The 24882-nt window shown below is 39.6% G+C and overlaps 3 protein-coding genes across 8 annotated transcripts; 2 read left to right on the forward strand and 1 right to left on the reverse strand.

The window, feature by feature from the left end:
- Positions 1–4: 4 nt before the first annotated feature.
- On the reverse strand, positions 5–7192 carry ric8a (RIC8 guanine nucleotide exchange factor A). Its single transcript, XM_079567663.1, has 13 exons — positions 6924–7192; positions 6018–6065; positions 5728–5941; positions 5548–5663; positions 5392–5472; positions 4677–4964; positions 4201–4295; positions 3747–3897; positions 3417–3512; positions 3189–3333; positions 2773–2917; positions 1175–1294; positions 5–1075 (listed from the first exon to the last, which is right to left on the reverse strand). The coding sequence occupies exons 1-13, from the start codon at positions 7005–7007 to the stop codon at positions 934–936; spliced, it is 1725 nt and encodes a 574-aa protein (XP_079423789.1). The 5' UTR covers positions 7008–7192; the 3' UTR covers positions 5–933.
- A 1727-nt stretch (positions 7193–8919) lies between these two features.
- On the forward strand, positions 8920–19424 carry ppp6r3 (protein phosphatase 6, regulatory subunit 3). 6 transcript variants are annotated; one of them, XM_079567919.1, is made up of 26 exons: positions 8920–9099; positions 10084–10219; positions 10298–10531; positions 10710–10896; positions 10967–11104; positions 11604–11669; positions 11796–11908; positions 12009–12122; positions 12204–12330; positions 12418–12570; positions 12638–12787; positions 13044–13108; positions 13226–13341; positions 13579–13664; positions 13747–13833; positions 14016–14113; positions 14312–14366; positions 14456–14586; positions 14652–14767; positions 14840–15032; positions 15109–15203; positions 16220–16400; positions 16853–16870; positions 17992–18099; positions 18181–18234; positions 18317–19424. In XM_079567919.1, the coding sequence occupies exons 3-26, from the start codon at positions 10305–10307 to the stop codon at positions 18366–18368; spliced, it is 2730 nt and encodes a 909-aa protein (XP_079424045.1). In that variant the 5' UTR covers positions 8920–9099; positions 10084–10219; positions 10298–10304; the 3' UTR covers positions 18369–19424. The 6 variants fall into 6 exon arrangements, with proteins under 6 accessions (XP_079424045.1, XP_079424049.1, XP_079424050.1 ...); XM_079567923.1 differs by having other exon boundaries at positions 14897–15032; XM_079567924.1 differs by having other exon boundaries at positions 14939–15032.
- Positions 19425–20120: 696 nt separating this feature from the next.
- tmem170a (transmembrane protein 170A) lies at positions 20121–21246 on the forward strand. The gene is made up of 3 exons (XM_079567617.1): positions 20121–20353; positions 20635–20805; positions 20945–21246. The coding sequence occupies exons 1-3, from the start codon at positions 20242–20244 to the stop codon at positions 21073–21075; spliced, it is 414 nt and encodes a 137-aa protein (XP_079423743.1). The 5' UTR covers positions 20121–20241; the 3' UTR covers positions 21076–21246.
- Positions 21247–24882: the final 3636 nt, after the last annotated feature.

Genomic DNA, 24882 nt, shown 5'->3' on the forward strand with positions numbered 1-24882 from the left:
TGAGTGAGGCATTGTTAGTAATATTTTAGATGATATAAGTGTAGACATTTTTCGCAAATGACCTGATTTTAAACATCTTGTTTGACTTGACAATTTTGTTGTATGTTACTTGAATTTTTGTTTTGTTTTATTGAGCCTTTTTGCATGTTTCTGCAAAGTTCTGTGAAAGCACATTCAAAATCATGCACCTTCAGTCAGTCAGTATCACTCAGAATCAAACACAAGAGTAAATCTGAACAATATTTATATTACCGGAGGCATAAACTATATGAAAGGACAAAGTGTAATATGTCTTCGGTCTATCAAACTCTCAGGGTGGGTGTGTGGAATGAGTGGGTTTTGTAAGACCTCAGTTGTTGAGCCGTTTTGAACGATGAGCCTCAGTGTCATCTTGCAGGAGAGTTTGTTTTCTACTGTCGTCATGTTTATCCTTGCCTTGCACGCACAAAATCTGTATAGACAGACACTAAGTTATGAGCAGAGTTCAAATCTATACCTGTACATCTTTAAAATATTAAAAGTTGATTCTCTTGTTTAGTCCGGTTTTTGTTGTCTCTTTGGGCAGTTCTTTTGACGAAATAGAAGATTAGACAAATGTTGTGGTTGTGTAACAAAGACAGAAAAGACAAACTTGCATTATTTATGTATTTATTATATATTTGTTGTATTGATATTGTAACATTATTAGATTAAAATAATAGCAATGCTAAAGTTGTTTAACTTAAATTAAAATCATGTCTCCCCAATCCCATTTCAATAGGATTGTAACTCTATGCCAGTATTGAAAACATCACATACAAGCAAAAGTCCACACACGCCATAACATTTAATTTCATACATTCATAGTGTTTGAAAACGTGAGTAAGACCTGGTAGATAGTGTGAGTGTAACAGCAAACTTATTTAAATATTTTGGTTGACAGTGTTTCACTCGTTACGCCTCGCCCTCACTTTCTGAGTTTTCTGGATTTTCTGGCTGTAACACTGGGCGGTTAGTCAGTTTGCACAAATCTTCCCTAGTAAGTTCTGTCATGTTCCCATGCTGGTCGAGCAGCATTGGCTGGATTACATTACACCTACAAAAAAAAAAAGTTTGTTTATTATTGAACTGTGCAACTTTTCAAAATGTATGAATAGATAACAGAAATTATTCACACATGCTACATTTGACCTACCTGGACAGTTTGTCAAACATGTTGATCAGTTTCATTGCTTCTTGTTCCTTCTGCTCCTCTGTCATTCCCTCCATCGGATCAGGCCTCTCTTCCTCTACCACTCCTGTTACAGGATTTATGCTGTAAAAACACAAAAGTGCGATCAGAGTTGGAGTAATACTGTATCTGTAACTAAGATCATGCATATGATCAGGAGCAGATCCGGCATAACATTATAACCTGTTTAAAGGGGCTAGATGCAAGTTGGTCGTTTTTATACTCACTACTGCCACTTCAGGTCATACATGTAACTGTAACTCTATATTAAAGGGACTATACGGAGATTAAAAATATTTTAATTATGTATTTTCTTCCCCCCATATGTTCCAGCAATATCCTAATGTGCAGAATGAGCCCAGACCTGTTCACCACAACTGCCTCTAAAATCCTGCACTGTCACTCAGAAAGGTGTTACTTCGGGTCCGAATTGCCGTTATGCCACGAGCTTAATATAGAAGGTGCAGTTACACGTATGACCTAGGGTGGCAGTAGTGAGTATAACATGGCCAACTTGCATCTAGCCCCTTTAAGCTTGTGCATGACAGCATTTCGGACCCGAATCAACACCTTTTTGAGTGACAGTGCAGGATTTTAGACGCAGTTGTGGTGACCAGGTCTGAGCTCATTCTACACATTAAGACATTGCTGGAACGTGTAGGGAGAGGGAAGTACATAATTTTAACTTTTTAAACTCCCAATAGTCCCTTTAAAGAATACCATCCAATTCATAACAAAAAATGTATTTATGCATTTCTTCTAATGGAATGGAATAGAAACATAATTGTATCGCACTTTTCACTTGACAGATGTCACCCAAAGCCCTTCAATAAGTGTAGGGGATTCGTATTTCATTCATTACACACATGGTGGTGGTAAACTACGTATGTAACTACAGCTTCCCCTGGGGTAGACTGACAGAAGTCTACCCCAGACCGCAGATGTCTACACCAACAACCGCAGATGTGTTTTTGGTGCACATCTGCACCAACAACAGCATTCATTTACACATACGCCATTCATCCTGTTGTACAGTTGTTCTAGTGCCCACAGAAAGGCCCCATCCAGCCGAGGATCAAACCCAGGACCCTGTAGCTGTGAAGCACGAGCGCTAACCGCAGCGCCACCATATATTCCATCTTTGGACCATCTTTGTGCTCACAGTATTATAAAATGTCATTATTTCACATGGGCAGGGACACATTTAATTATATAGGCGATTCCTTGTTTTTGAGAACTTTTGAGAAATAGTTTGTTTTAATAATGTGGCTTAAAGTCCTTTCAACTGACCACACATAATACTATTCAATTTAGTTCCTTTTTGTTGACGGAGAATACATTGAACTTGAATCCAGTTTTCACACTCTGTAGTTAAAAAGATATTAACCTTAAACCGGGTCAAACAACTTCATTTTGACATTTAAAAAACACCTCAACGCACCTAATGTATTACTACTGACTTCTGCAGACTAGGAACATCCTCGAGAGATATTTTTGAGAAACTATGACCCAAAAGTTAAATCATTCATGAAAAGTTTTATTTGTCCAGAGATAGTATTTACCGGGCCTTAAACTCCCTGTACTCCTCTGTCTCTGAGTCTTCATCTTCAGAGTAAATGCCAGAGTCTCTGCCTCCTCTCAGAAGTCCTCTGGCAGCCAAGAGCCCCGCTGCGTTGCCATATCCAGTGTACTTAATGAACCTCGAGACTGGGAACACACACAAGCGATACAACTTTTTATTTTTTACCTTTTACTTTGGACCAATGTGAGATAATAGTTATACAGTAAGTAACAAACTGTTTGTCCTTTTGTGGTTCAGTTGACTGGAAAGAAATGGTATTAGATGTAGAAGTAAGAGTAATAATTTATAGAAGTAGTTGTGCAATAATATTACCATGTCCATGATGAACCTTCCCTAAATTTTTGGATGAATGCCTAATTATGGGTAAATAAAAATGTAAATTGCAATAGGCCTTACCACTCTCTTTGCAGAGCACAAAGAGGAACTCAGCAGCACAGTCTTTGACGTCAGTGTCCATGTGAGTCATGAGGCGAACCAGCTTATTCCTCAGAGTGTCGCCCACCTCTGGCTTGTTCATCACATCCCGCAGCGGAGGCAGCACCTGCTCCACAGCAACCACGTATTTGTTACACTTACACTTAAAGCCTTTTGTTATTCACTCTTTGGAGTGGTACTATAGCTGACCTTAGAGCGTAGGAACTTTCTGGTTTCTCTGTGGATGCGGGAACTTTCAGTGAGTAAATTTAGAGAAGGAATAATGCTTTCTCTGAGCTTGTGTCCCTAAAAGAGGACAGAGAAAATCATCATAATAGAATCCAATAACAGTTCAAAACATACTTTCTCATTGCTCTTATTTTTATATATTTCCTTCTATTATTGTTGCTTCTTATATATATATTTGGACAATATTTTCATATCTAAAAACAACTTTAACAACAACATTTCGAAAACGTAGTACATTTTAAGTATTCTGTCACCTAAATCTCACATAAAATAGCACGCACACAGTCTTACCCTGTCCACTCTCCTCTCCATGAACTCCAGCAGCATATTAACAGCATCCATATTGACTCCCATGTGCTCGATGGAGTTAGATTGAACTTTAGGTATCAACAGTACATCCAGACAGGGCAATGGCAAGTTACCCAGCAGGTTAATGGTGTGACTGTGGGGGGAAAATGCATCTTTATCTATTTGTTTATTAAAGACGGGATTTTGCATCTTAAGTACCACATAAATGATCACTTTTGTTTAAGAACGTGTATGACTAGGCCTACAATTAACTTGTGTTCCTAGCAGTGCTTTTGAACCACAACTTCTGCAAATACCAGCCACTGTGTTGCATTGTGTTTCTTTTTTGTTTCATTTTCATTTCAGATTTTATTTCATTTTTTTTTGCCAAAATGTTCTCAATATAAGTTTATTAATTCACATAAAGAAATATTGTGTGTTTTTTGATGAGTTGTACCTGTGGAACTCCTCTGTTAGTTCTTCACGTTCTGTGCGGCTTATCAAACAGTGCCTGAGGATTGCACCCAAATGTCTGTACTCTGCTGCTTCCTCCTTTACACACACACAACACAAGTTATGTTCCTGCCTTTTTATTGTATTCTAAAACAGAGGTTCTCAACTGGTGGGTCGGAAACCAAACGTACGTCATGGAACCATTTTCAGTAGGAGCATTTCTTTCCATTGTTTTCTGAAATGGATAGAAACACTACTTCAGTCTGTTAAAATGACTGTTTTGATCATATTTTTGAGTTGTTTTGATCATATTTTCATATTTATCTCAATCGTGTTTAATAGTATCTTGTGTGTTGTGGCTTGTCATCCTAGGCTTGAGGAAGCTGATGGTGGGTTCCGAAACCATAACATTTGAGAACTTCTGTTCCAGAAGTACTCAGATTGATACATTAAACTACTGTATGGACAGTGCATTGTTACCTCATCCACCTTGCGTCTTGTGGTGTCAAAAGTAACATTGAACAGGATTTTGAGTATCTCCATGGCCAGTTCGACCTGCTGTTGGGACAGAGGGGGCAGATCATCCGAGGAGACGCCTTCACAGCCCATCCTGGCTGTCTCCAGTGTATCAGGCCAAGATAGGTCCAGAGTAGCATCCAGCTGATTCCCAAGCAGACTGACCCCATGCAGTTCCTGGGCCAGCTGTGCCCGGACGTCCACTCTCAGAGCAGTGAGCTGGAAGGTCAGTCGCAAGTCAAAGAATCGCACCTGGACAGAAAATACAAAAGACAATGGATAAATTAAAAAGGACATCAAAAGTACTATTACAAACTGGACACAGTCAGGTGGTATAAAGGAAAAAACAAACAAACCCTATATTACAACTGACAAATAATTAAACATAATTATTATATAGTAACAATCCACTGTCCAGATGAAACCAAATGGTGGCTGGAGAAACGTTGGTGTTGAGGTTTATGTAAGTGCAATGGATTTAGTTTTATTATTTGATTGTTAAAAACTACTGTTATAATCATTGTTCCCTCATTCCTTCATTATTCAAATACCAAAACACAAAGGCTTGGCACAAACAGTAATATCCAGCAGCAGCATAACAGAAAATCAGCCCAGTCCAGTACATGAGCATTGAGCTGTAAGGACATACTACGTTTAAACAAATGGTCTAGCTACATACCTCATATGTCCAGGTGGGATCACGGCACTGCTTTAGCCTCTCAGCCACACCTTTAATCAGCTGTAGCTCTGCAGCCACCACCTGACAAAACATAGTTACCGAAGATGTTAGAGCCCCCATATTAAGCCCAAGCCTTGCATCATTATAGGGACTGACCTGAGCTGTTTCATTGTACAGTACAATATTACACATGGTCTTTAACGCCTCCACAATCACCTCCAAGTCAGGATTTACAGAAAGTGGACCAGTTTCGCCCTGTTTCTCAGGAATACCTTCAAGACAAGAGAATGTCTAAATACGATTCTTTCCTGTGTAGTATTTTAATCTGAAAATTACCTTGCTCTGTCTCTCGGTCCCTGTGGCCTTCAGAGCTGGTGCAGCCCACAGCGATGCCTGCATACCGGGCCAGTGTGGACATAGCAGAGCAGGTGATAAACGGACCAAGGCACCGCTTGTCCCGAGACAGGATTCGGATGGTCTCCAGACAGGCCACCTGACATGAAGGCTGCAAGTCTCCATTGAGAAAACCCAGGACAAGCTCACCAAGTTGCTGTAACCAGTTAGTAGTTGTTAGCAGATATGAACTTGTTTTTTTCTAAATGGGGGTCACAGCAGTTGTACCATACCTCTCTTTCCTGTCCATCTTCTTTTTCAAAGGTAAAGCAATGAGACATCTACGGGTAAAAGCACAAAAAGAAGTGAGTGAAGCCTCCCATCAACAGATTATTGACGTGGAGGTGCAAAGTAAGAATTTGTGTATGCTCAATTCATAATGACGTGGAAGATTAGTTCGCATCATGGGAGTCCTCATACGTTTTTGTGGATCTACCCAGAAGTTCAAACAAGCCACAATGTCATTTATTTACAAGTTGTCAAGACGTAATTACCAATAGGCGTAAGGTGTACAGTATCTGACAAGACCAAAGGATCATCTATTTGTGAACCAGAGAATTCTAATCCTATTGCCTCTAAGACTTTCCGAGTCACCCACATGACCAAAGATCAAGCTTGAGTGTGAGGAGGAAAAATAAATGGAGAACGATATAAGATAAGGTTACTCATGCATTTATAATACTCTTTATAAACCTAATATTTCACACTGTAACCTGACTTGAAATATTTGTTTCCATTTGTGCTTTAGTAATGTATTTGTTGTAGATATTTTGGGGTTCATACGTGCTACACACCCACATCATTTAGGTCAATTTCGACCCTTTAAAAATTGAGTACAGAATATATCTTAATCTTGGACTGGTGAGACTGTGATGAAATGTCAAATATTATATCAGGTGGTGCTTGGTATGAACATATTCAGAATCATTGCTCTACATTGATGCTTTTAGTGATGAATCCAGTTTAATCTACCCAGAAATCTGATAGCTTTCTGTCATCTGCATTTTGTTGGTAGGCTGAACACAGCTCTTGCATAGAGTCGTTTATAAGTGGGCCTTTAGACTATTAGCCTAAGTGCGCACATCACTGTTCCTTATGGCCGATATGTTAGCCGAGCTGTTATGTTGGAGGATGCTTACCTGTGAGTTGAAGGTTTGTAGGGCTGTCAGAGCGCAGTTTTGGTCTCCTGTCTCCAGCTGTTCAATAACGCCGCTTATATCCATTGTGATTTTCTGATCAAGCGAACCTTTTCAGCAGCACCAATACCACAGTTTGTTTAGCACTCTACTTGATTCAAAACCACTCTCTTGGCTTGTTTACCTGTGACATCATGATCTCTTCCTCAGCAGCAGCCGGCAAGGAGCGATTATCAGAGGATTAAAGACGCAAAACCAATGTCGCGTTCAAGTTACATCGGAAATTCAATCTCGTTTGCTGCTCGTAAATCGTAAATACACAAAACGTAGCCTACATCTGATCTAATTTGATTTATTTTCTTTTTTTTTTTTTTTTTGAAACATTAGGGCTTTTTTGTGTCACTAATTTCTCTACAGTTGATCTGACTTTTAAATTCTGTTTGAATTGTTAATGTTTTTACTTGGAGAGCTTTTAAGCAGCAAAACAAACCAACAAACATACATACAAACAGGCCCATGGAAGATCGATCATCTAGACAGGCATTTTGTTGCAGCAATGGGGTCACAGAACAGATTGCATGATACCATTGACGAGGACTCACCTGAGTAGCATGGCGAGACCAGAATGATAGCCTACCCCTCTCTACAACTTGTGATTTTTGGCCCCAAAAAAGAACCCCTTTGAAAACGAGATGATTCATCTCATGGGAGTGATCCTCCAATACAATGTTCATGAATAAATAAATGAAACTATTTGATTACAATTTTAACAAAACGTCTACAGATTGGTAGCATAGCCTACGAATCAAAAAACACAATGCTATTTTGCCCATAGGAAAGCATTTTGAGGGGTAATGTAAACCTATGTTTAGCAAGGCTTAATTTTTATATTTGGTCAAATATTAAGCAGGTGTGGTAGGCTATACTTTCCCTCCCTAGGAAAATGTGTCTTATTAATTAATTAATGTAATGTATTCATTGATTGATATTTCTAAATACCCCTCCTGGAACTGCCATCTTAACGTGGTGGGGGTTTGAGCACCCGAATGACCCAGCACTGATGTCGGGGGCTTCGTGCCCCTGGTAGGGTCTCCCAGGGCAAACAGATCCTAGGTGACGGGTCAGACAAAGAGCGGTTCAGAAGGCTCTTATGAGAGACCAACAGGCCCGGTTTGAACTATGTGGCCGTCCTTCTGTGGACCCACCACCTGCAGGAGGAGCCATAAGGGGCTGGTGCAATGTGATTTGGGCAGCTCCAACAGCTGCCCCCACGAGACGGAAACGGACAAGTGGAAGAAAATGGATGGATATTTCTCAATAAAGTGTTGTGGTAAGACAAAATAGCCCTTGTAAATAATTTCAGTTGCTCTTGAGCCACTGGTGGTGGACTTCTTCTGGTTTCAGGCTATCAGGGTCATTCTAATTGCAGTAGTACAGTGGTTCCCAAAGTGGGGTCTGGAGACCCCTGTGGGGCCTCAGAGGCACTTCAGGGCCCACCTATAAAACAAGTACATTGAAAAACCATTGCTTGTGAAAGGAAGTGTACATTTATTTGCTAAAGTGCAGCAAATTAAATCAGCATTTAGCTACAGTCATTGTAGATGTTGCAAATTCAGTTTAGCATGGAGGAGGATTGTGCTGTCAAAATAGCTTCAGTCGCTTCCGCACTGGCGTGCTGGGTGCATGGAGTTACACGAGCAACTACTTTACATTACATTAAAGCTCTAAATTAGACGAATGTGTACACTGAAAATATGAACAATCAATTTGCTTAAGTTTGATTTGGAGAAACGCGATTATCTTTTACGCAACTGTTCGCTCCGCTCTTCCGGGCTACTGAATAATAACATCCTTACAGCTTTGAAGTAAGATCTAGCTCGACCAACCATAGCTGAGCTCTAGTTTGATGGATTGCACTGTAGACCAATGATAGTGCTGGCACAGTTTGACTGACAGCCGCTGCAGCTGTGGTGGGGGAAGGGCCGCTTAAGTTGACGGAACCGCCATCTTGAAAAGTGCCCTCGGACGAGCTACCTTTTTTCGCGCCTGTTAGAATCATTTTAATGCTTTATTTTTTCTGGGAAAGTAGCACTGTTACCCCAAATGCTTGGTGAAGTCTTCAGACAAATGGCAAGATAGGATACACACCGGATACCCACCCCTTTGCCTTTGTATACCGGTAAGGAGACACACTTGTCAGCATTGGGACTTGGGTGCTGTAGAAACGATTACCCAGCAGTCTTTAGCTCAGCCTGATAGCCCCGGCTAATAGCAGTTTGCTAACTAGAAGCTCATTATGTGCTTTTTGACACACTGTGTCAGTCGGCTCTTCGTCTATTCTTTATTCACTATAGTGATGATTTAGCTAATTGAATCCCGCCAAGGTGCAACTGATTCTGAAGCAAATCACAAACTGTATAAGGCCCACGGGCCAAACCAACATGATAGCATTGAAGCTCACGGCTACCGGGTCGACGTGACGCAACTAGGCGTCAAAGCCAGTTTAATTTCAGTTTCCAGTGATTTTTCTTGTGCTCGCATGCAATTCAAAGGTCAGTATTGTATCAGTTCGCATTGGGTGATTGTCTGTTCATAAACACTCGTGTATTAGAAGTTATTAGGCTAGGCAATGTCCGTTCTTGTATGAAACGGACATTGATCATATACATTTTTTGCAACATTCGATGTCTTTATTCCTTACTTGTTGTAGCAGTTGTATCCAGAGACGCAGTGCTACCTTTACAGTGTCCTCACAGGTTGTTTTCTATTTAGGCAACTGTCAGTAATAATTACTTGTGTGTTAGTGGCCGTGGGTTGGAAAATGTATGGCAGAGCACATTGTTTATATGTATTTATGAAAATTATTTAATTTTCAAGACCAATATGCCCTTCTTTCATATGTCACCGTATAACTGAGATTAGTATTTACCTGTTTGAGAGGGGAGGGGCTCAGGGGCTAGGTGGTGTTTACAAACACTCTATGTAGCATCATGCATTGCTGCTGCTGTGGTTTGTGTTTTGTTTTTTGAGAAATGTGCAGATGTGACGTTGGCCTGTGTTTTATTCTGACTGTTGATTTATATAACATGTCTTTCTGACACTTAGTAATTGAAAATGTACCCAATGTTATCAGAGAAAATATATGCGATTCCTCTTTTTATAGGTGTGCCATTGTGTGTGGTCCACTCTGCTGTCTGCTGTCTGTAAATCCAGCAAGCCTGGAATGGGCCAAATCCTACGAATACTAGAACACACTTGTTTTTAACTTCACTCCAGCATCTGGAGTATAACCCTTACAGGTAAGCGGCTTATCTTGATCCTTATTTTTGTGATGTAAGTGGGAATTTTAATATATTATCTATAATGTTGTCTTTTAGAGTCAACATGTTTTGGAAATTTGACCTTCACACAACATCCCACATTGACACTCTCTTGGAAAAAGAGGATGTGACGTTGACAGAGATAATGGATGAAGATGATGTGCTACAGGAGTGTAAAGCACAGAACCATAAACTGGTGGACTTTTTGTTGAGACCTCAGTGTATGGAAGACCTGGTCACGTTCATCACACAAGAGCCCAACACTGACGTAGAGGAGAAAGTCAAATACAAGTAAGATACTTTTACAATTTGTGAATAAGCAATATTGAGATGAAAAATGTTCTGAAAAAATGCTTTATATAGTCTACGTTTTGATGTAAGCATTTGTCAAATGAATTACCTTTATATTAAATGGGATCATGAGTATACTTAGACAGTTTGTTATTATTATTATTTTTTTTTCTTAAAGATACCCAAACATCTCTTGTGAGCTGCTTACATCAGATGTTGGTCAAATCAATGATCGTCTTGGAGAAGATGAAAAACTTCTGACGAGACTGTATAGCTTCCTTCAAAATGAACCTCCTCTCAACCCCCTTTTGGCTAGTTTCTTCTCAAAGGTCCTATCCATTCTTATAGGCCGCAAGCCTGAACAGGTGAGGAGTGGTATTGATGCTAAAAGCAGTCACACTGTAGGGCTCTAACATTTTGTCTACTCTTGTACAGATAGTAGATTTTTTGAGGAAACGTGAGGATTTTGTTGACTTGATGATCCGACATATTGGAACCTCAGCCATAATGGACTTGCTGCTCAGAATGCTCACCTGCATTGAACCACAACAGCTGCGACAGGATGTCCTCAGTGTATGTAGCCCCATATGATCGTATACAATATCAGACCGATACTGTCATTAGAAATGTGTGAAAGTACATTAGGCTATCGTTTGTGAAATAATGAAATTGCTTGTGTGAGGGGGAAAAAAGCTTCTTCACTTCTGTGGCAACAAGTGGACTCTAGATTGTACTGTATCTACTAAATGGTTTATGTACATAACTGCACAGCCAAAGCAAAGTAACCTTTGGATCGAAATTACGTTATTGCTTTTTACACTCTTTACAGTAGCTGTAATAAGAGCAGCACCTTAGATGTACAAGGTGCCAAACCCAGCAGAAGAGTGGGTGCAAAGGGCAGAGCAGTGTTTCAGTTGATCTTTATTGCTAACAGAGCAACACATGTAAAGTGATATGGAGATCTGTGCTGTGTGCATGGTGTCCATTTATCCTCGTGTACACGTTCAACGCTATATACTATACAGTATAATGTCTGTGTAGTTGGTTTTCAATTGCATTTCTTATTTTCCAGTGGCTAAATGAGGAAAAGATTATCCAGAGACTGATAAATGTAGTACAGCCATCTCAAGATGAGGACGTGAGTTTTTTTTTGTTTTGGTTGTATTTAGTTTTCGTTTATGAAATCTACAAACCGTATTCTTTGGTTTGTCTTGCGTCTTATGTTTTGTTCTTTATCCTTTATAATTTTTGACTCTATAAACAGAGACACTCCAATGCCTCCCAGTCGCTCTGTGAGATCATAAGACTAAGCAGAGACCAGATGTTTCAAGTCCAGGGGTGCACAGAACCCGACCCACTGCTGTCTACAATAGAAAAGTAGGTACAATATAAGTACGGTTAAACACTGTAAAAAGATAACATGTGCACAGTAGGTATTTGCACTTTGTGGCTTATCTCAAGTCATTTCTGTCCACAGGCAGGAGACCGTTGAGCAGCTGCTATCTAATATTTTTGACGGTGAAAAGAATGAGTCGGCGATTGTCAGTGTCATCCAGATCCTTCTCACATTGTTTGAGATGAGGAGACCAGCGTATGTTGTGTCCTCAATCATCTTCTCTGTATGGTGTCCATTGTCCTTAATACGAGTGCTAATGGACTCGTTTGTTTCTAGGTTTGAAGGCCATATGGAATGCCTCCCTGGTATGTCCCATTCTTCTTTCTCCGTTAATCAGAGCATCCTGGAGGCTGTAAGGCCACGACTGAAAGATTTTCATCAACTGCTTTTAGAACCTCCAAAGGTAAACAGAAAAATAATTCTTCTCTCATATCTATCGCATATTTTACTTTACTCTTATGTTTATCTCGTTTGTAAAAATTTCCAACAGAAGAATGTGATGAAAACTACATGGGGAGTGTTGGACCCTCCTGTTGGCAACACCAGGTTAAATGTGGTCAGACTGGTCGCTAGTCTGTTGCAGACAAACACAAACAGCATCAACACAGAACTCATTAACCTCAACACACTGGGAGTCATACTAGTGAGTTTAAGGTCTTTTTGTTATCAAATACATATGTGCATTCGTTTTTAAATGACATATTTTGCAGGACATGTATTTCAAATACATCTGGAACAACTTTCTTCACATTCAAGTGGAGATCTGCACTGCCATGATCCTGGCTATGCCTTCAACCCCCACTGATATTCAGCAGGACGAAGACCAGGATGGCTCTAGAGAAAGCATCCTCATCAAACATGTAAGAGTCTCGAGAGAACAGTATTGCTTTGGTCAAACTCTTAAGCCAGATATCATAATCTGCCCTATTTAAACCTCCATGCTGATTCTTCTCAATATGGCATTAAAATGAACTAGGTTTGCCTCTTACTGGAACAAAAACTTAGTATTTTATTCACAAATTAGAACAAAGTCTTTTATTATTAGTATTTTTTTTTCTTTTTTTTTCTAATGCTTTTATTAAATATTCTAATACTTAATGTGGTGACTGTTTGCAGTTGTTTCAAAAGTGCCAGTTTATCCAGAGAATTGTAGATGCGTGGAACTCCAATGAACAAGAACAGTAAGTCACATGCTGCTTTAGAGCATTTCCCTAGCCCGTGTATTTCCCCCCAAGGGAATTGTTCAGTTAAAAATTACAACCAGATATTATACTAATATACTGCGATTCATTTTTAAGGGCGGAGGGGGGTCGGCGACGGGGCTACATGGGCCATCTCACAAGAATAGCAAATTCTATAGTCCACAACTGTGACAAAGGTCCTAATGGACCCCAGATGCAACAGCATGTTTCAGGTAATTTTGTTTTTCTACACAAGCTTTTGTATTTGATTGATTTTACCCAATTCCCTCCATTATTTCATGTCTGTATCTGTAACTCTTTTTGTTTGCCAAGCAGAGACTAATCATTAATGGTTTAATTATTTACAATATAGGTATATCACCAGGTTTTTACTTCTTGACCATTCTGGGAAGCTGAAGCTTCTACTTGAAATTATGATGCGTTCACTTGTTAAATTGTTTTCATGACAGAGCTGCCAGTGGAGGACAGGGAGAAATGGGAAACATTTATTTCAGGACACTTGACTGACACAAACAAGAGGAACACTGTTGATTTGGTGGGTAACGTAAGAGCTCTTGTGTTGTCTTGGATAGAATTTTATAAGTCTGAATTGTGCATACTGTGTGTCACATCAATAGGTAAACACACACCACATCCATTCATCGAGTGACGACGAAGTGGACTTCAAAGATGGCGGTTTTCACCAGGATTCGTCCCTACAACAAGTATGATTTTTAATATACTTATCTTCAAATAAATACATGTTTGTAAAGATTTTTTATGTAACTAATGAAATTATATTTGGCTTTAATATGCTTTTAAGCATTTTTTCATTGTATGTGAAGTAATTGCCAGCTTTGTGTATAGCTAAGTCTATATCAATATCATTGGTCCTGGGCTTTGCCAGGCCTTTTCTGATTATCAGATGCAACAAATGACGTCCAATTTTATTGAGCAGTTTGGCTTCAACGATGAAGAGTTCGCTGATCAGGACGATGTTGTGGAGTGAGTAGTTTTGCTGCAGAAACTCATTTGACTCAATTTTGGTACACTCTTCATGGGAGTTTTTCTACCTGCATTTTGTCTTCACAAATACTGACATTTAACATAAATTAAAATGATAATAATAATAATCACTGACAACTTGTTGGATTTTGCTGTAATTTATTCTGAACAATTTTTTTTTTTTTTTTGACACCACAGTATTCCCTTTGATAGAATATCGGACATCAACTTTTCACTGAACACAAATGAAAGTGTAAGTTTATATATATATATACATATACATGTACATATATACACTCTAGTTAAATTAATTGTAAATGCATGTTGTTTTTGTTTTTCCAGGCAAATATAGCCTTATTTGAGGCCCGCTGTAAGGAGAAAATCCAGCAGTTTGAAGATGCTGGTTCAGATGAGGAAGATATTTGGGATGAAAAAGATGTCACTTTTGCTCCAGAAGCGCAGAGACGCCCTCGGTATTCAGAGCTCTAAGCTAATGGCCAAAAACTCTTTATGTGTTAACTGTGGGTGTGCATTTCAGGAGTTCAGGTAGTACCGACAGTGAGGAGAGCACAGACTCTGAGGAGGAAGAGGTCAAGAGAGATTCTTTTGAAGCTGCCGTTCCCAGCACTGACGACAGAATGGAAGTTGACACAGGTAGATTATTTTCTTGTAAACTGTTGAGCCAGTGTTTCTCTCACCCTTACAGTTCTTTAATACACATTGTAGGGCCGGTATGGACGGCCAACTTTGACGATATACCTATGGACACTGGGACCTCCACAGCACCTGCTACAAACCCCAACAGTTCTGCTGTATCCTCCACAGATGCTCCCGCTGACGTGGCCTGGAGCTCCCCTCCCTCTGCCTCATCCAACTCTGAAACGGGCTGGGCCAATTTCTGCAACTTTAGCTCCGTGAGGTACTGTTGTCTCACTTCACCTCTGCCCAGCGTTATGTTAAGCATGTGCTGACTTGTTACATGTGCTTTACCTCAGTCCCAAAGACCCTTTGAGGTGCAACTCCCCTGTTGCTATGGAGACCAGCATAGAGACAGATCCACTTGGGGTAAACGCACCTCTGCGGCATGAAGGTAAAAAAAAAAATCTTTTCATTGTCTTGTCATTTTGTTATACGTACATTTACTTTTTCATCACTCTTGAGGCCGGTAATAAAAGAAAGAAGTTCTATTTTGTACATTGCAAAGCTTTTGGCCAAAAAAATAGAGTTTACTTGTCCAAAATGTATCCACAGTAGTATTTTTTCTTCATGTTTGACTAATCCTGGTAAATTTAGTACATTTTGCGGCTGCTGTTTCCTGGATTTTGTTGCGTAATAGGCTCGGTGCACGGAATGTGTTTGGCTAACTTTCTGTTGGCCAGTGTAACAACAGTGCTGCGTTCATGTGGTCCTTTGGAACTAGGAAAAGTATTTATCCCAGTTGGAAAATGCACATAAATGCTCGTTTAATGTGAGCTTTGTCCTCGGAGTGATATCATTTCGAGAAAAATGCCCAACATTAATGCTAGCAAAAAGAAAATGTACGTCGAACATTAATCGAAATTAACTTTAGCTTTTGAAATGCTTACACCAAATTTAAATGGTTAAATTTGCTACATGCTCATCAGTGATAAAATGCCATTTTTATTTGGTGTCATCAAAATCCTCTTTCTGACATAAACAAACACATGAACACAAACTGACTGGGGACAATGACGTCACATCTCAGGAAAACTAGCACCTCACCGCATAAAGACGACTCCCTGTCCACCTTTTTACGTCAATTTAAATTAAAATGGGCAGGGCGACTGTATTTATACCGCACATCTCGTACACAAGGCTACCCGAAGCGCCTTACAAAAGTGCAAAAATAGCTTCACATTTATTCTTTTAAATCCTGAGTGCGTTTCAAAATGACGTAGGATAGTGGTGCTGTTTTTACCAATTCATTATTGAATTAACATTAACCTTTTAACTTTAACACTAAAACACCACTACTGAAGTGTTCTATGTGTGTTCAAAAGCCACAATTATCCATATGTCCACTTTAAAGATGAAGGAAGTGAAACAGTAACTGTTCTAACACTGCTCATATTTGTGATTGTCCAGATTGTGACGGCTGGGTAGACAACAGTGAAGCCCCCCCTTCCTCCCCAAAAGACTCGGGTGAATCTAAATCTGAAGAAATGTCAGAGCACCGCAGCATCACAGAGACTGTGATCAACGGCTCCATGAAGGAGACAGTCAGCCTCACTGTGGACGCAAAGACCGAGACCGCCGTCTTCAAGAGGTTGGACCAATACCACTCACTCATTTTTCCCTCTTGTGTCCATTGGCCTTCATGATGTCAAATATTTGTAATATGCTAGAAGTATGTAAGACTAAGTGTATTTCATGGTATCTCAACAAATTTGTTCCAACATTATCTATCCTTTTTTTTTTTTCATTTTTATTCCAATAACAATGTTGTAATGATCACTGGGGGAAAATGATGACCCAGTATATTTTCCCTATGAGCATGCATGCCGCATGTTTCCTGAATACTGGTAGTATGGGGCTGGGGAGGGGAGTTTTATCCTTGGTCTTGATGGGAACTGCCTGTCCCTCTTATACTGTACCTGTTGATGCTGCATTATGTGTCTGTGTCTGAGTAAATAACTGTCCAGAGAAGTGACTGACACTTAAACCTGAGCTTCCCCTCCTTTCTTTCTTGCTGTGCGTTATTGGTGTGGGCTTCTTCAGAGTGTTGAAATCTTATCGGTATGTACAGCCAATCAGAGATCAGCCTGCAGCCGTGATGTAGTCTTGTTGTCACGTCAACCACCACAACAACCACTTTTCTTTCCCAGTTATGATCTTATTCTTTGGTTTTAGCTCCTTACTTTACTTCACATTTCCATTCTGCATGTCCTTCTTCAAAGTACAGTGCTGTTCGAAGTACTTTCAAGTGCTTTTGTCTTTATGGAACAGTCTAAATTTATTTTATGCATATGGCATTTGAATGATTATATGATTGTAGTGTTGCACTTTATTTAATGAATGCAATGATGCAGCCTGGTAGTCCTTTCACACGCTGTACGACTTGGCTCAATAAATCCCAAGTGCTCATCAGATAATGAGGTAAATGTATTTTTTGTGGAGCATGTTCACTCGGGATCCAAAAAATTCACTACAATTACAGTTGTATATTATACATTATGCATAATATTACCAAATATATCCATAGGCTTCATTGGTCTGTCTTGAGAATCTTGGCTCACTGGCAATGGTTTATGTACGGTACATGGCCATTGCTGCAAATGTGGGGCCTAGATTGATCATTGCAATGTAAAGCCTGAATGAGAAACGCATTCCTACAAGTCGCTGGGTGTTTATTTAGAAGCTTTGTTTTTTTTTTCTTTGTTTTTTTATCTGAATTTAGCTGCCCTTAAATTTACAAGCAAAGATCTTGATGATCTCCGCAAAAGCTTGATCGACCTTCAGTCTGTTGCTATTGCAGGCTGTGCATGTTGTGGAAGCTTTGCTTTGAGGGCTCATTTATTGGTGGTTCTCTGAGACAAAGCAAGACTGACGGCTGGTTCAATACAACAAATATATGCCTGCCTGCTATTTCCTGGCATTTAAACAACAGTGTAAATACTGTTGTTTTTCACTGAAAAATCAGTTAACTTTTTCTCCATTTGCTGTACATTTGGACGTCTTCACTGTTCCCTCTGTTCCCCATTCACCACCTCATCCTTTCTTTTGCAGTGTGCCGTGTCAGTCAGTTCAGCATGCATCATTGTTTCATTGTTTTTGTTGTGCGCTGTTATAATCTAGTAGTTGCAGCATATATATATATTTATTTATTCATTTGTTTATTTAATTTGTGCTTGTTCTAGTGATGAAGAAAAGAGTTGTTCACCAGAGAAATACTCGGTTGGGGACAGTGAGGATACGGAGAGAACAGACCTCTATAGTCCAACTGCCGCTTGCTGTCCAAAAAAAGGGTCAGAACTCTTTTATAAGCATGTTTGTATTAGTCACTTGTATGTGTGTGCAGTGAAATAAATCATGTCTCTTGACTGCAGTGAGAAAGTTCCCAATGGTCCACTTGAAGAGACGTCCCCCATTGAAGAGGCCAAGTAAGTGTCTTTCTCCACAAAAAATGAGCCGTTGTTTTACACTCCCCAAATGCACACGTTTCTGTTTGATTGTTTCCATCAGACTGGAGCCGACTTCCCTCTCCCCAGAGGCAGCTGTAAACGGGCCCGTGTGAGTGACGTATCCCTGTATGCGGCCAGCCTGTTGTGCCACCGGGCTCCTGCTCCCGGGACAGTCAGTGGAGGCCTCCGATCAGAGCTGTACCAATCATACGCCCCACCAGGATCAGCAATACTCCCATGATCTCACCACCACTGACACAGACAGACAGTTGTACAGATATGAGATGGACTGAAGACAAATGTGTCACAAGCTCAAATACAGAAGATTTTTCTGCATTTGTTTATAAACTGTTGTTCTTATGAGGTTATGTGCGACTGATCTCTTGCCACTCAAAATTAAATAGTCATGTTGCGATAGCTAAAGAAATGATTGTATGAATAAAATATTTTACAAAAGACAAATGTATACAGAAACATGAGGAATTAACAGAGGAAGGTGTAGTACAACTAAACTGGTTTTACTTGTGAATCAATTTGTTAAACGCACTATATTTGACATTTTCACTCTCCACTGCGCCTAGTTTTATTTTGCTGTTAACGTTTTATGTAAATATTTTTTCTTGTGGTCTTCAGCATGGAGGCAGGATTAAAAAGTCCTTTTTTTTGTATTTATTTTGCGATTGTTCCTAAAGGGACATACCAACATATTGTGTCCCCTTTTTGAGCTTTCGTTCCATTTGGTGAGCTCACAACACAGCCTGAGCAAGGAGCTGCTAATTAAGTGTGGGTTGAACCTAAACAAGTGTCTGCAGGATGTTTTCTACCACTTTTGATACAAGACGACTTTTCTTTTTTCTTTTCTTTTTTTAGTTCCAAATGACCCAACTGAAGATTTTGTTTAAGGTGTTTCCAAGCAGATATGTCACACACCCGTACAACCAACTTTTAGAAAACTTTACTTCAATTTGACAGGGCCTGGAAAAACAACCTGCTACCAGCCTATCACTTGTAACCCAATGACTTTTTGTTGTACGTGTTGAAGACAAGGGGCCACTCGACTGTGGGGTTTGTTAAAGGGGCGTTGTTGACAGCATTTATTGAATAAAAGTGCGCTCAGAAGATGGAAATATGTTTTACCATTGCCTACAGAAACATTATTCCCTTTTTTTTTTTTTTAGAAATACCTAGTTGAAATATAAAATAAATGGAGAATCCAGTCGAATAAAAAGTGATTAGTTAAAATATGTTGAATGTTAGTAATATTCAGTGTGTGGTTTAATGAGAACAGGAACATGTCTAGCAAGGCTAATATTTTGAGGGTTAAATATAAATATGAGGTCAGTAAAGTGTCTTTTAGACATCTAAGATGAGACTTTGAATTCACTTGGAAGCCCCTAATGGAAGTTCAAGTTGAACAACCATGAAAACAACACTTTGGGGGTTGTCAGGGGTCGACCATAGGGAACAACCGACAGTGGCTGACAACGAAAGCAGGGTGCATTGGTGGATTTGTACAAAGAATTACAAAACCCCACTTCCTTGTCCGCGCGGTGACGTTTTTTTTCCTAGTATGAGACAGGTAGTACATTTACATATCGACTCCCTGATTGGTCAGATTCGTATTAACGCCAGAAAGACACCTTTTGTAAACTCCACTATCCTCAAGGTTAGGGTTAGTTAGTAAAACCCCACTATCTTTAAGGTTAGATTTAGGTCAGGTATATGGTTAGTTAAACCGGCGTTGCTTTATTGGGGTGACGTCATGGTTGGCACCCCACTTATCATTGGCTGCGACTGGCCAATCAGGAGCGACTGGTCTTTCTCATCCTAGGAAAAAAATTGTCGCGGCGACTCCATAGGACTCACAGTCGCAATTATATGACATCAGAGCAACTTAGCACAGCCGTTTGCCCTGATGCTATCTATTTTGGAGATACTTGGTGGTCTATACTTTTCCTCCTGTATTTTCACATACTGATGTGAAACATGGTGGATAGATACAGTGAGATTGGCTTCGTCCAACAAATACTTGGTTTGAATTTGGTACCAAGGAAAAATGGTACACTCGGAAACGATACGTCTCTGAGTGACTTCTCAGGTGAGGTAGCTAGCGTTATGCTAATGTTCATTTGTTTTACCTGTCTTGTAGATTGATCATCTTTGTTTTATACAACATTTATTTAAAGTTCTTGTCAGAGAAACACACATTTAAGTTATCATGGAAATGAAATGGTCTTTGGCGAACTGATTAATCCCAAGATGAGTGAAATCGCTCATGTTAACTGTTAGCCGCTAACAATATACAATACTACACGTTCTTGTAGCCTATGTTTACGTCTTTAATGTTAAATGGATAATATTGTCTGTACTATTTTACAGAGATGTGGTATGGGGTGTTTCTGTGGGCAGCCGTCTCATCTCTGATCTTCCACCTGCCCGCCGCTCTGCTGGCTCTGGCCACTCTGCGCCAACATAAGATCGCCCGCTTCATGCCCATAGCCATCATACTCATGGGCATCATTGGGCCTGTGTGCGGAGGGGTACTCACCAGTAAGTAGTGCGAAAATGTTGTGTCCGTTTCTTTATATAGCCTACCTGAGCCATATGTTTTTGCATTAGTTTATCCATGGTCCAAAATAATACTGTTCTACTGATGTGTTTTTCTAAGTGTATGCTCTTTTGTGTGTAGGTGCAGCCATTGCTGGTGTGTACAAGGCGGCAGGGAAGAGGATGATCTCTCTTGAAGCCCTTGTGTTTGGCGTAGGCCAGTCCTTTTGCGTTCTGGTAATCTCTTTCCTCAGGATTTTAGCTACTCTTTAGCAGGGCCCCACAACAAGCTTACAGTGACCGCAAGTAGACTGCTCCATTGTTAGGAGCTAATACACAAAGTCAGGACCAAGAATTCTGTCATTGCCTGAAATGAACAGATTGATCTAAAGAGTGCCTGTCTGTAATAATGCAGCCCTGTGAGGCCACTCCTGTTGTGACAATGGGCTACATGACGAGAAAGAGAGAAAGAAAGAAGGAGAAAAAAACATTTTTGAGCCAGGGCCAAAAAACAATCTTCATTTTGAGTTGATGACTAAACAGCACTATGTGCGATTACTACGGTGTACAATGCTTTTAATTTTCAAGACCAGACCTCATCTGTCTGTTTTCAGTCAATCATTAGCTCAATATTTCAGGCAAACCTCACATCTGAATAAACGACGTTAGTGAGGAGGCAGAACATTGTAGTGAGTATAAATTGTCCGTTGCTGCACTTGGACTTGTGCCTAACAACCCTGAAACAACATGGACCTTGGACCTCATGATTCCTGTTACTGAATACATTGTTGCATTATTTATTCTCTGATGTTTTCATTTCAGCAAGTACAGGTGAAACTCTGGAAAATCAGAATATCGTTAAAAAGAGCATTAATTTGTTATTCATTTATATATTCTTAAACTGTGAAACTAATATATGATATAGACTCATTACAAGTAATAAGTAAGTAAGCCATAATCATCTAAGTTATAACAAATAAAGGCTTGACACTTCTCCCTTTGCATGTAATGAGTCGATATCATACATTAGTTTCACATTTCAAGTTGAATGACAGAAATAAATGTAAATAAATTTATATTTAATTTTCTGAGTTTCACCTGAAAATGAGGTGAATTGGCATCGTGGATGTACTGTAAGATACTGAAGATGTAGATTGAGTCATAATATTATAGATATGAGATTTGATACATATGTAATATATTTTGTTTATATATATACACACACACATAGCTTTGAGTAGATGAGGCCTTTATTGTAACTTGTCTTTAATTGTAGGCTCTCAGGGTTGTCTTTAGTTTTAAGCTTGACTCAAATTAGCCTGTTCTTGCTTATTGATCTTTTAGCCTAATTATATATTGTATAGAAATGAATGATTCCATTACCTAAAATGAGCAGAATATATTTAATGATGTGCATCAATGGATTATTTTCTCCTGACATTGTAAAGTAATATATATTTTTAATATGTATAAATTATTTTTACATCCTCCCACTTTGCATCATTTGAAAATGTCATTAATATTGTTAGGATTAATTATTGAGCAGGGAAGTTTGTTGTAGTGAAACTAAAGTCGTGTGAGGATGCTCCCGCTTTGGGCAGGAATAGATGACACACTTTATGTATTAATGTGTTTATTATTTGGTGTACATTCTAATAGCACTTGAGGGTTTCATGTCTGGAACAGGAGGAATGCATTGCGGTCCATTTGCTCTACTCCTTCTTCTTATAATCTTCGAGATGAGACAGAATCCAGCTACTCGGGCCCAGAATCGCCGCAAATATGCATGTCAGCGCAAAAGCCTGCTCCTAGAACAAAAGCACAATGCCACAGGATGAGGAGTTACATCTTAAGATTATGAACATTTGTTATTAATTAAGAGTATTGGAAAATAACTTGCCTTACAATGGATTGTTGATATGAAAGTTATGGTATTCATTTGAATTTCGGTTTTTGTTCAAGATTTTGTGAATCACTTTTTATTGTTGCATAAGATGTGTAGTCCATGGTGCAATACCTTCGTACAGTTAGATGATTGTTAATTAGAGGACGTTGGCCTATGTTATTATAATGACGCAGGATAAAAATGAAAGCTTTACTTCTGTCCCTTACAAAAAAAAGGTAAAGTAACTACACACATTAAGCCGTAGACGTGCTGAGTGGAGTGGAGTGTGCTAAAGATAGGTCGTCCTATCACATGTTTTCTCTGACCTTGCCATTTGATTAATTGTATTTGTACACTACTACAAAGGCATGCAATTAAACCAAACTTGAGAGGAAAAAAATCAATGTCAAGGCTATATCCACCTGTTCAGTTCAACAGGTCGATATTGATCAGGGTGATCATATTTCCCTGCTTCACTCCAGATGAGGTATTGTGCCCATGGAGTGGCTTGCTGTTATTTGTCATTAGGCCTATGTACCACATAAATACATGACCAAGAAGTTTTAATTTCCTGCAACCTATGGGAATAACCTGTTGTAAAAGTCATATAAAGGTGCTTCAGTCAAGTAGGTCAGAAGATATTCAGGCCTTTATCACAACTAAAGATACTCGGTACAATTTCCTGAAACATGGGATTAAAAATGTCAACTTTATACTTTAATTTAATAAAGCCAGTCTTATCTTGGATTTTCAAAACAACTTTTAAAAGCCTACTATTGCACCTGAGTAGAATAGTATTCATATGTTTTGCTGCATTTTTAATCAATAAAGATATATATTTTAACAGTTTCTTATAGGCCTATTCAACCTAGCTCACCCTTTATTAACACCACATGATGATCCAAATATCCAAACATGACCCCTGCCAATATGTCTTTGCCAGGTATCATTGCGCAGTTTTTCTATTTTTAAGAAGAGGAAATAGGGAGCTACGTGATAGTAATGTGCGCAATAATGGCGACATATCAAAAGGCAATAAGTGTAATTGTTCAGATAGGCTACTTCAAATATTGACTCTGGGCTACGTGCGATTTGATAGTGCTGTGATGGTAGTGTGGCCTGTGGGACAGATTGAAAACTTACCCCAGCTGAGATGGTGTGTTTGGCGGGTTTAGCGGACACACGGGCGACAGGCACTACTTGCGCCCTCAGAGCGTGCCTGAAGAGCCGGGACACGGTGGGCAAGGGCATGGCTGCAGATGAGCAAAAGAGAGCCGGAGGATGAGAAGAAACTGTATGGGAAGTATCCGATAAAAAAAACAAGGCTGGTGCCGCTAGAGCTGGTCCTGGTCCAATTTAATGACTTTCCTCTGCGGAACAGTGGAGAAATGTGCGCATGTACTTTCGGTGCGCCTCCCGCGTGGTCTGTGTGTGTACGTGAGGGAGAGGCACCTGTCACACCAACAGGCTTCTGCGGCCACATGAGGTCAACTCATCTGTGACTATCACTGTTTAGGCAATAATATAGACTTTCTAAAAGAAATGATAAGCTAAAGGTGGTAAAAACCAAAGAGGCTATTCATACTTGCATATCAGGCTTTCAAATTGCTTAGCCTATCAGACTTTAAGTTTATAGTTTGTGTTGGCCTTTTTTGTTCTGTGACACAGCCTATTCGTTGTCTCAATCGGACAAACTGATAGTTAAAATGTATTGAGAAAATAATAGGCCTATCTGATAGGCTTATAGGAAGAATGACGAGGCCTACTGTTTGGAAGGGGGAAAATACAACTGTCATTGATTTTCCACGATGTTCACGTTCCACTTAATAGACACGTATGGGCTCTTTGCATTGTCCTCATTTATAAGGATACACTTCAGCCTTTATGTCTTATGCAAACTGTCAGCGCTATGAATGAGGTGGATTGTTAAATACAGGGTGTGATGGGCACACTGAGCCACGTACAACACAATCCGGTAGGGAAAAGGGACCCGAAAAATAGGCTGAAGAAGCATTTTGACTGTTAAAAAGAATAAAGCACAGCAGCCTAATTGAGCCTGTAGTTGTTATGTTCGACCACGAGATGGCGGTATTTTAACTGTCTTCATACCAGCGGTGGAATAAACGAGTAGAAGGAGATGGTCCACATCAGCTCCAGGAAGTAAAAGTTCAGTTTTTGCTTTTCATGCATAACTC

This window comes from Gobius niger (genome assembly GCF_951799975.1).
Source record: "Gobius niger genome assembly, chromosome: 12".
NCBI lineage: Eukaryota > Metazoa > Chordata > Actinopteri > Gobiiformes > Gobiidae > Gobius > Gobius niger.

Bases quoted from the DNA above. Each gene is read 5' to 3' on its own strand.
- ric8a (XM_079567663.1), bottom strand. From the start codon at position 7,007: ATGGATATAAGCGGCGTTATTGAACAGCTGGAGACAGGAGACCAAAAC. The intron at 5,942-6,017 runs GTATGGTACAAC...AACTGGTTACAG, and splicing joins AAGATGGACAGGAAAGAGAG to CAACTTGGTGAGCTTGTCCT. The intron at 4,296-4,676 runs GTAACAATGCAC...GTGTGTGTAAAG, and splicing joins CAAGACGCAAGGTGGATGAG to GAGGAAGCAGCAGAGTACAG.
- ppp6r3 (XM_079567919.1), top strand. From the start codon at position 10,305: ATGTTTTGGAAATTTGACCTTCACACAACATCCCACATTGACACTCTC. The intron at 11,670-11,795 runs GTGAGTTTTTTT...CTCTATAAACAG, and splicing joins AGCCATCTCAAGATGAGGAC to AGACACTCCAATGCCTCCCA. The intron at 18,235-18,316 runs GTAAGTGTCTTT...TGTTTCCATCAG, and splicing joins TCCCCCATTGAAGAGGCCAA to ACTGGAGCCGACTTCCCTCT.
- tmem170a (XM_079567617.1), top strand. From the start codon at position 20,242: ATGGTGGATAGATACAGTGAGATTGGCTTCGTCCAACAAATACTTGGT. The intron at 20,354-20,634 runs GTGAGGTAGCTA...ACTATTTTACAG, and splicing joins GTCTCTGAGTGACTTCTCAG to AGATGTGGTATGGGGTGTTT. The intron at 20,806-20,944 runs GTAAGTAGTGCG...TTTTGTGTGTAG, and splicing joins GTGCGGAGGGGTACTCACCA to GTGCAGCCATTGCTGGTGTG.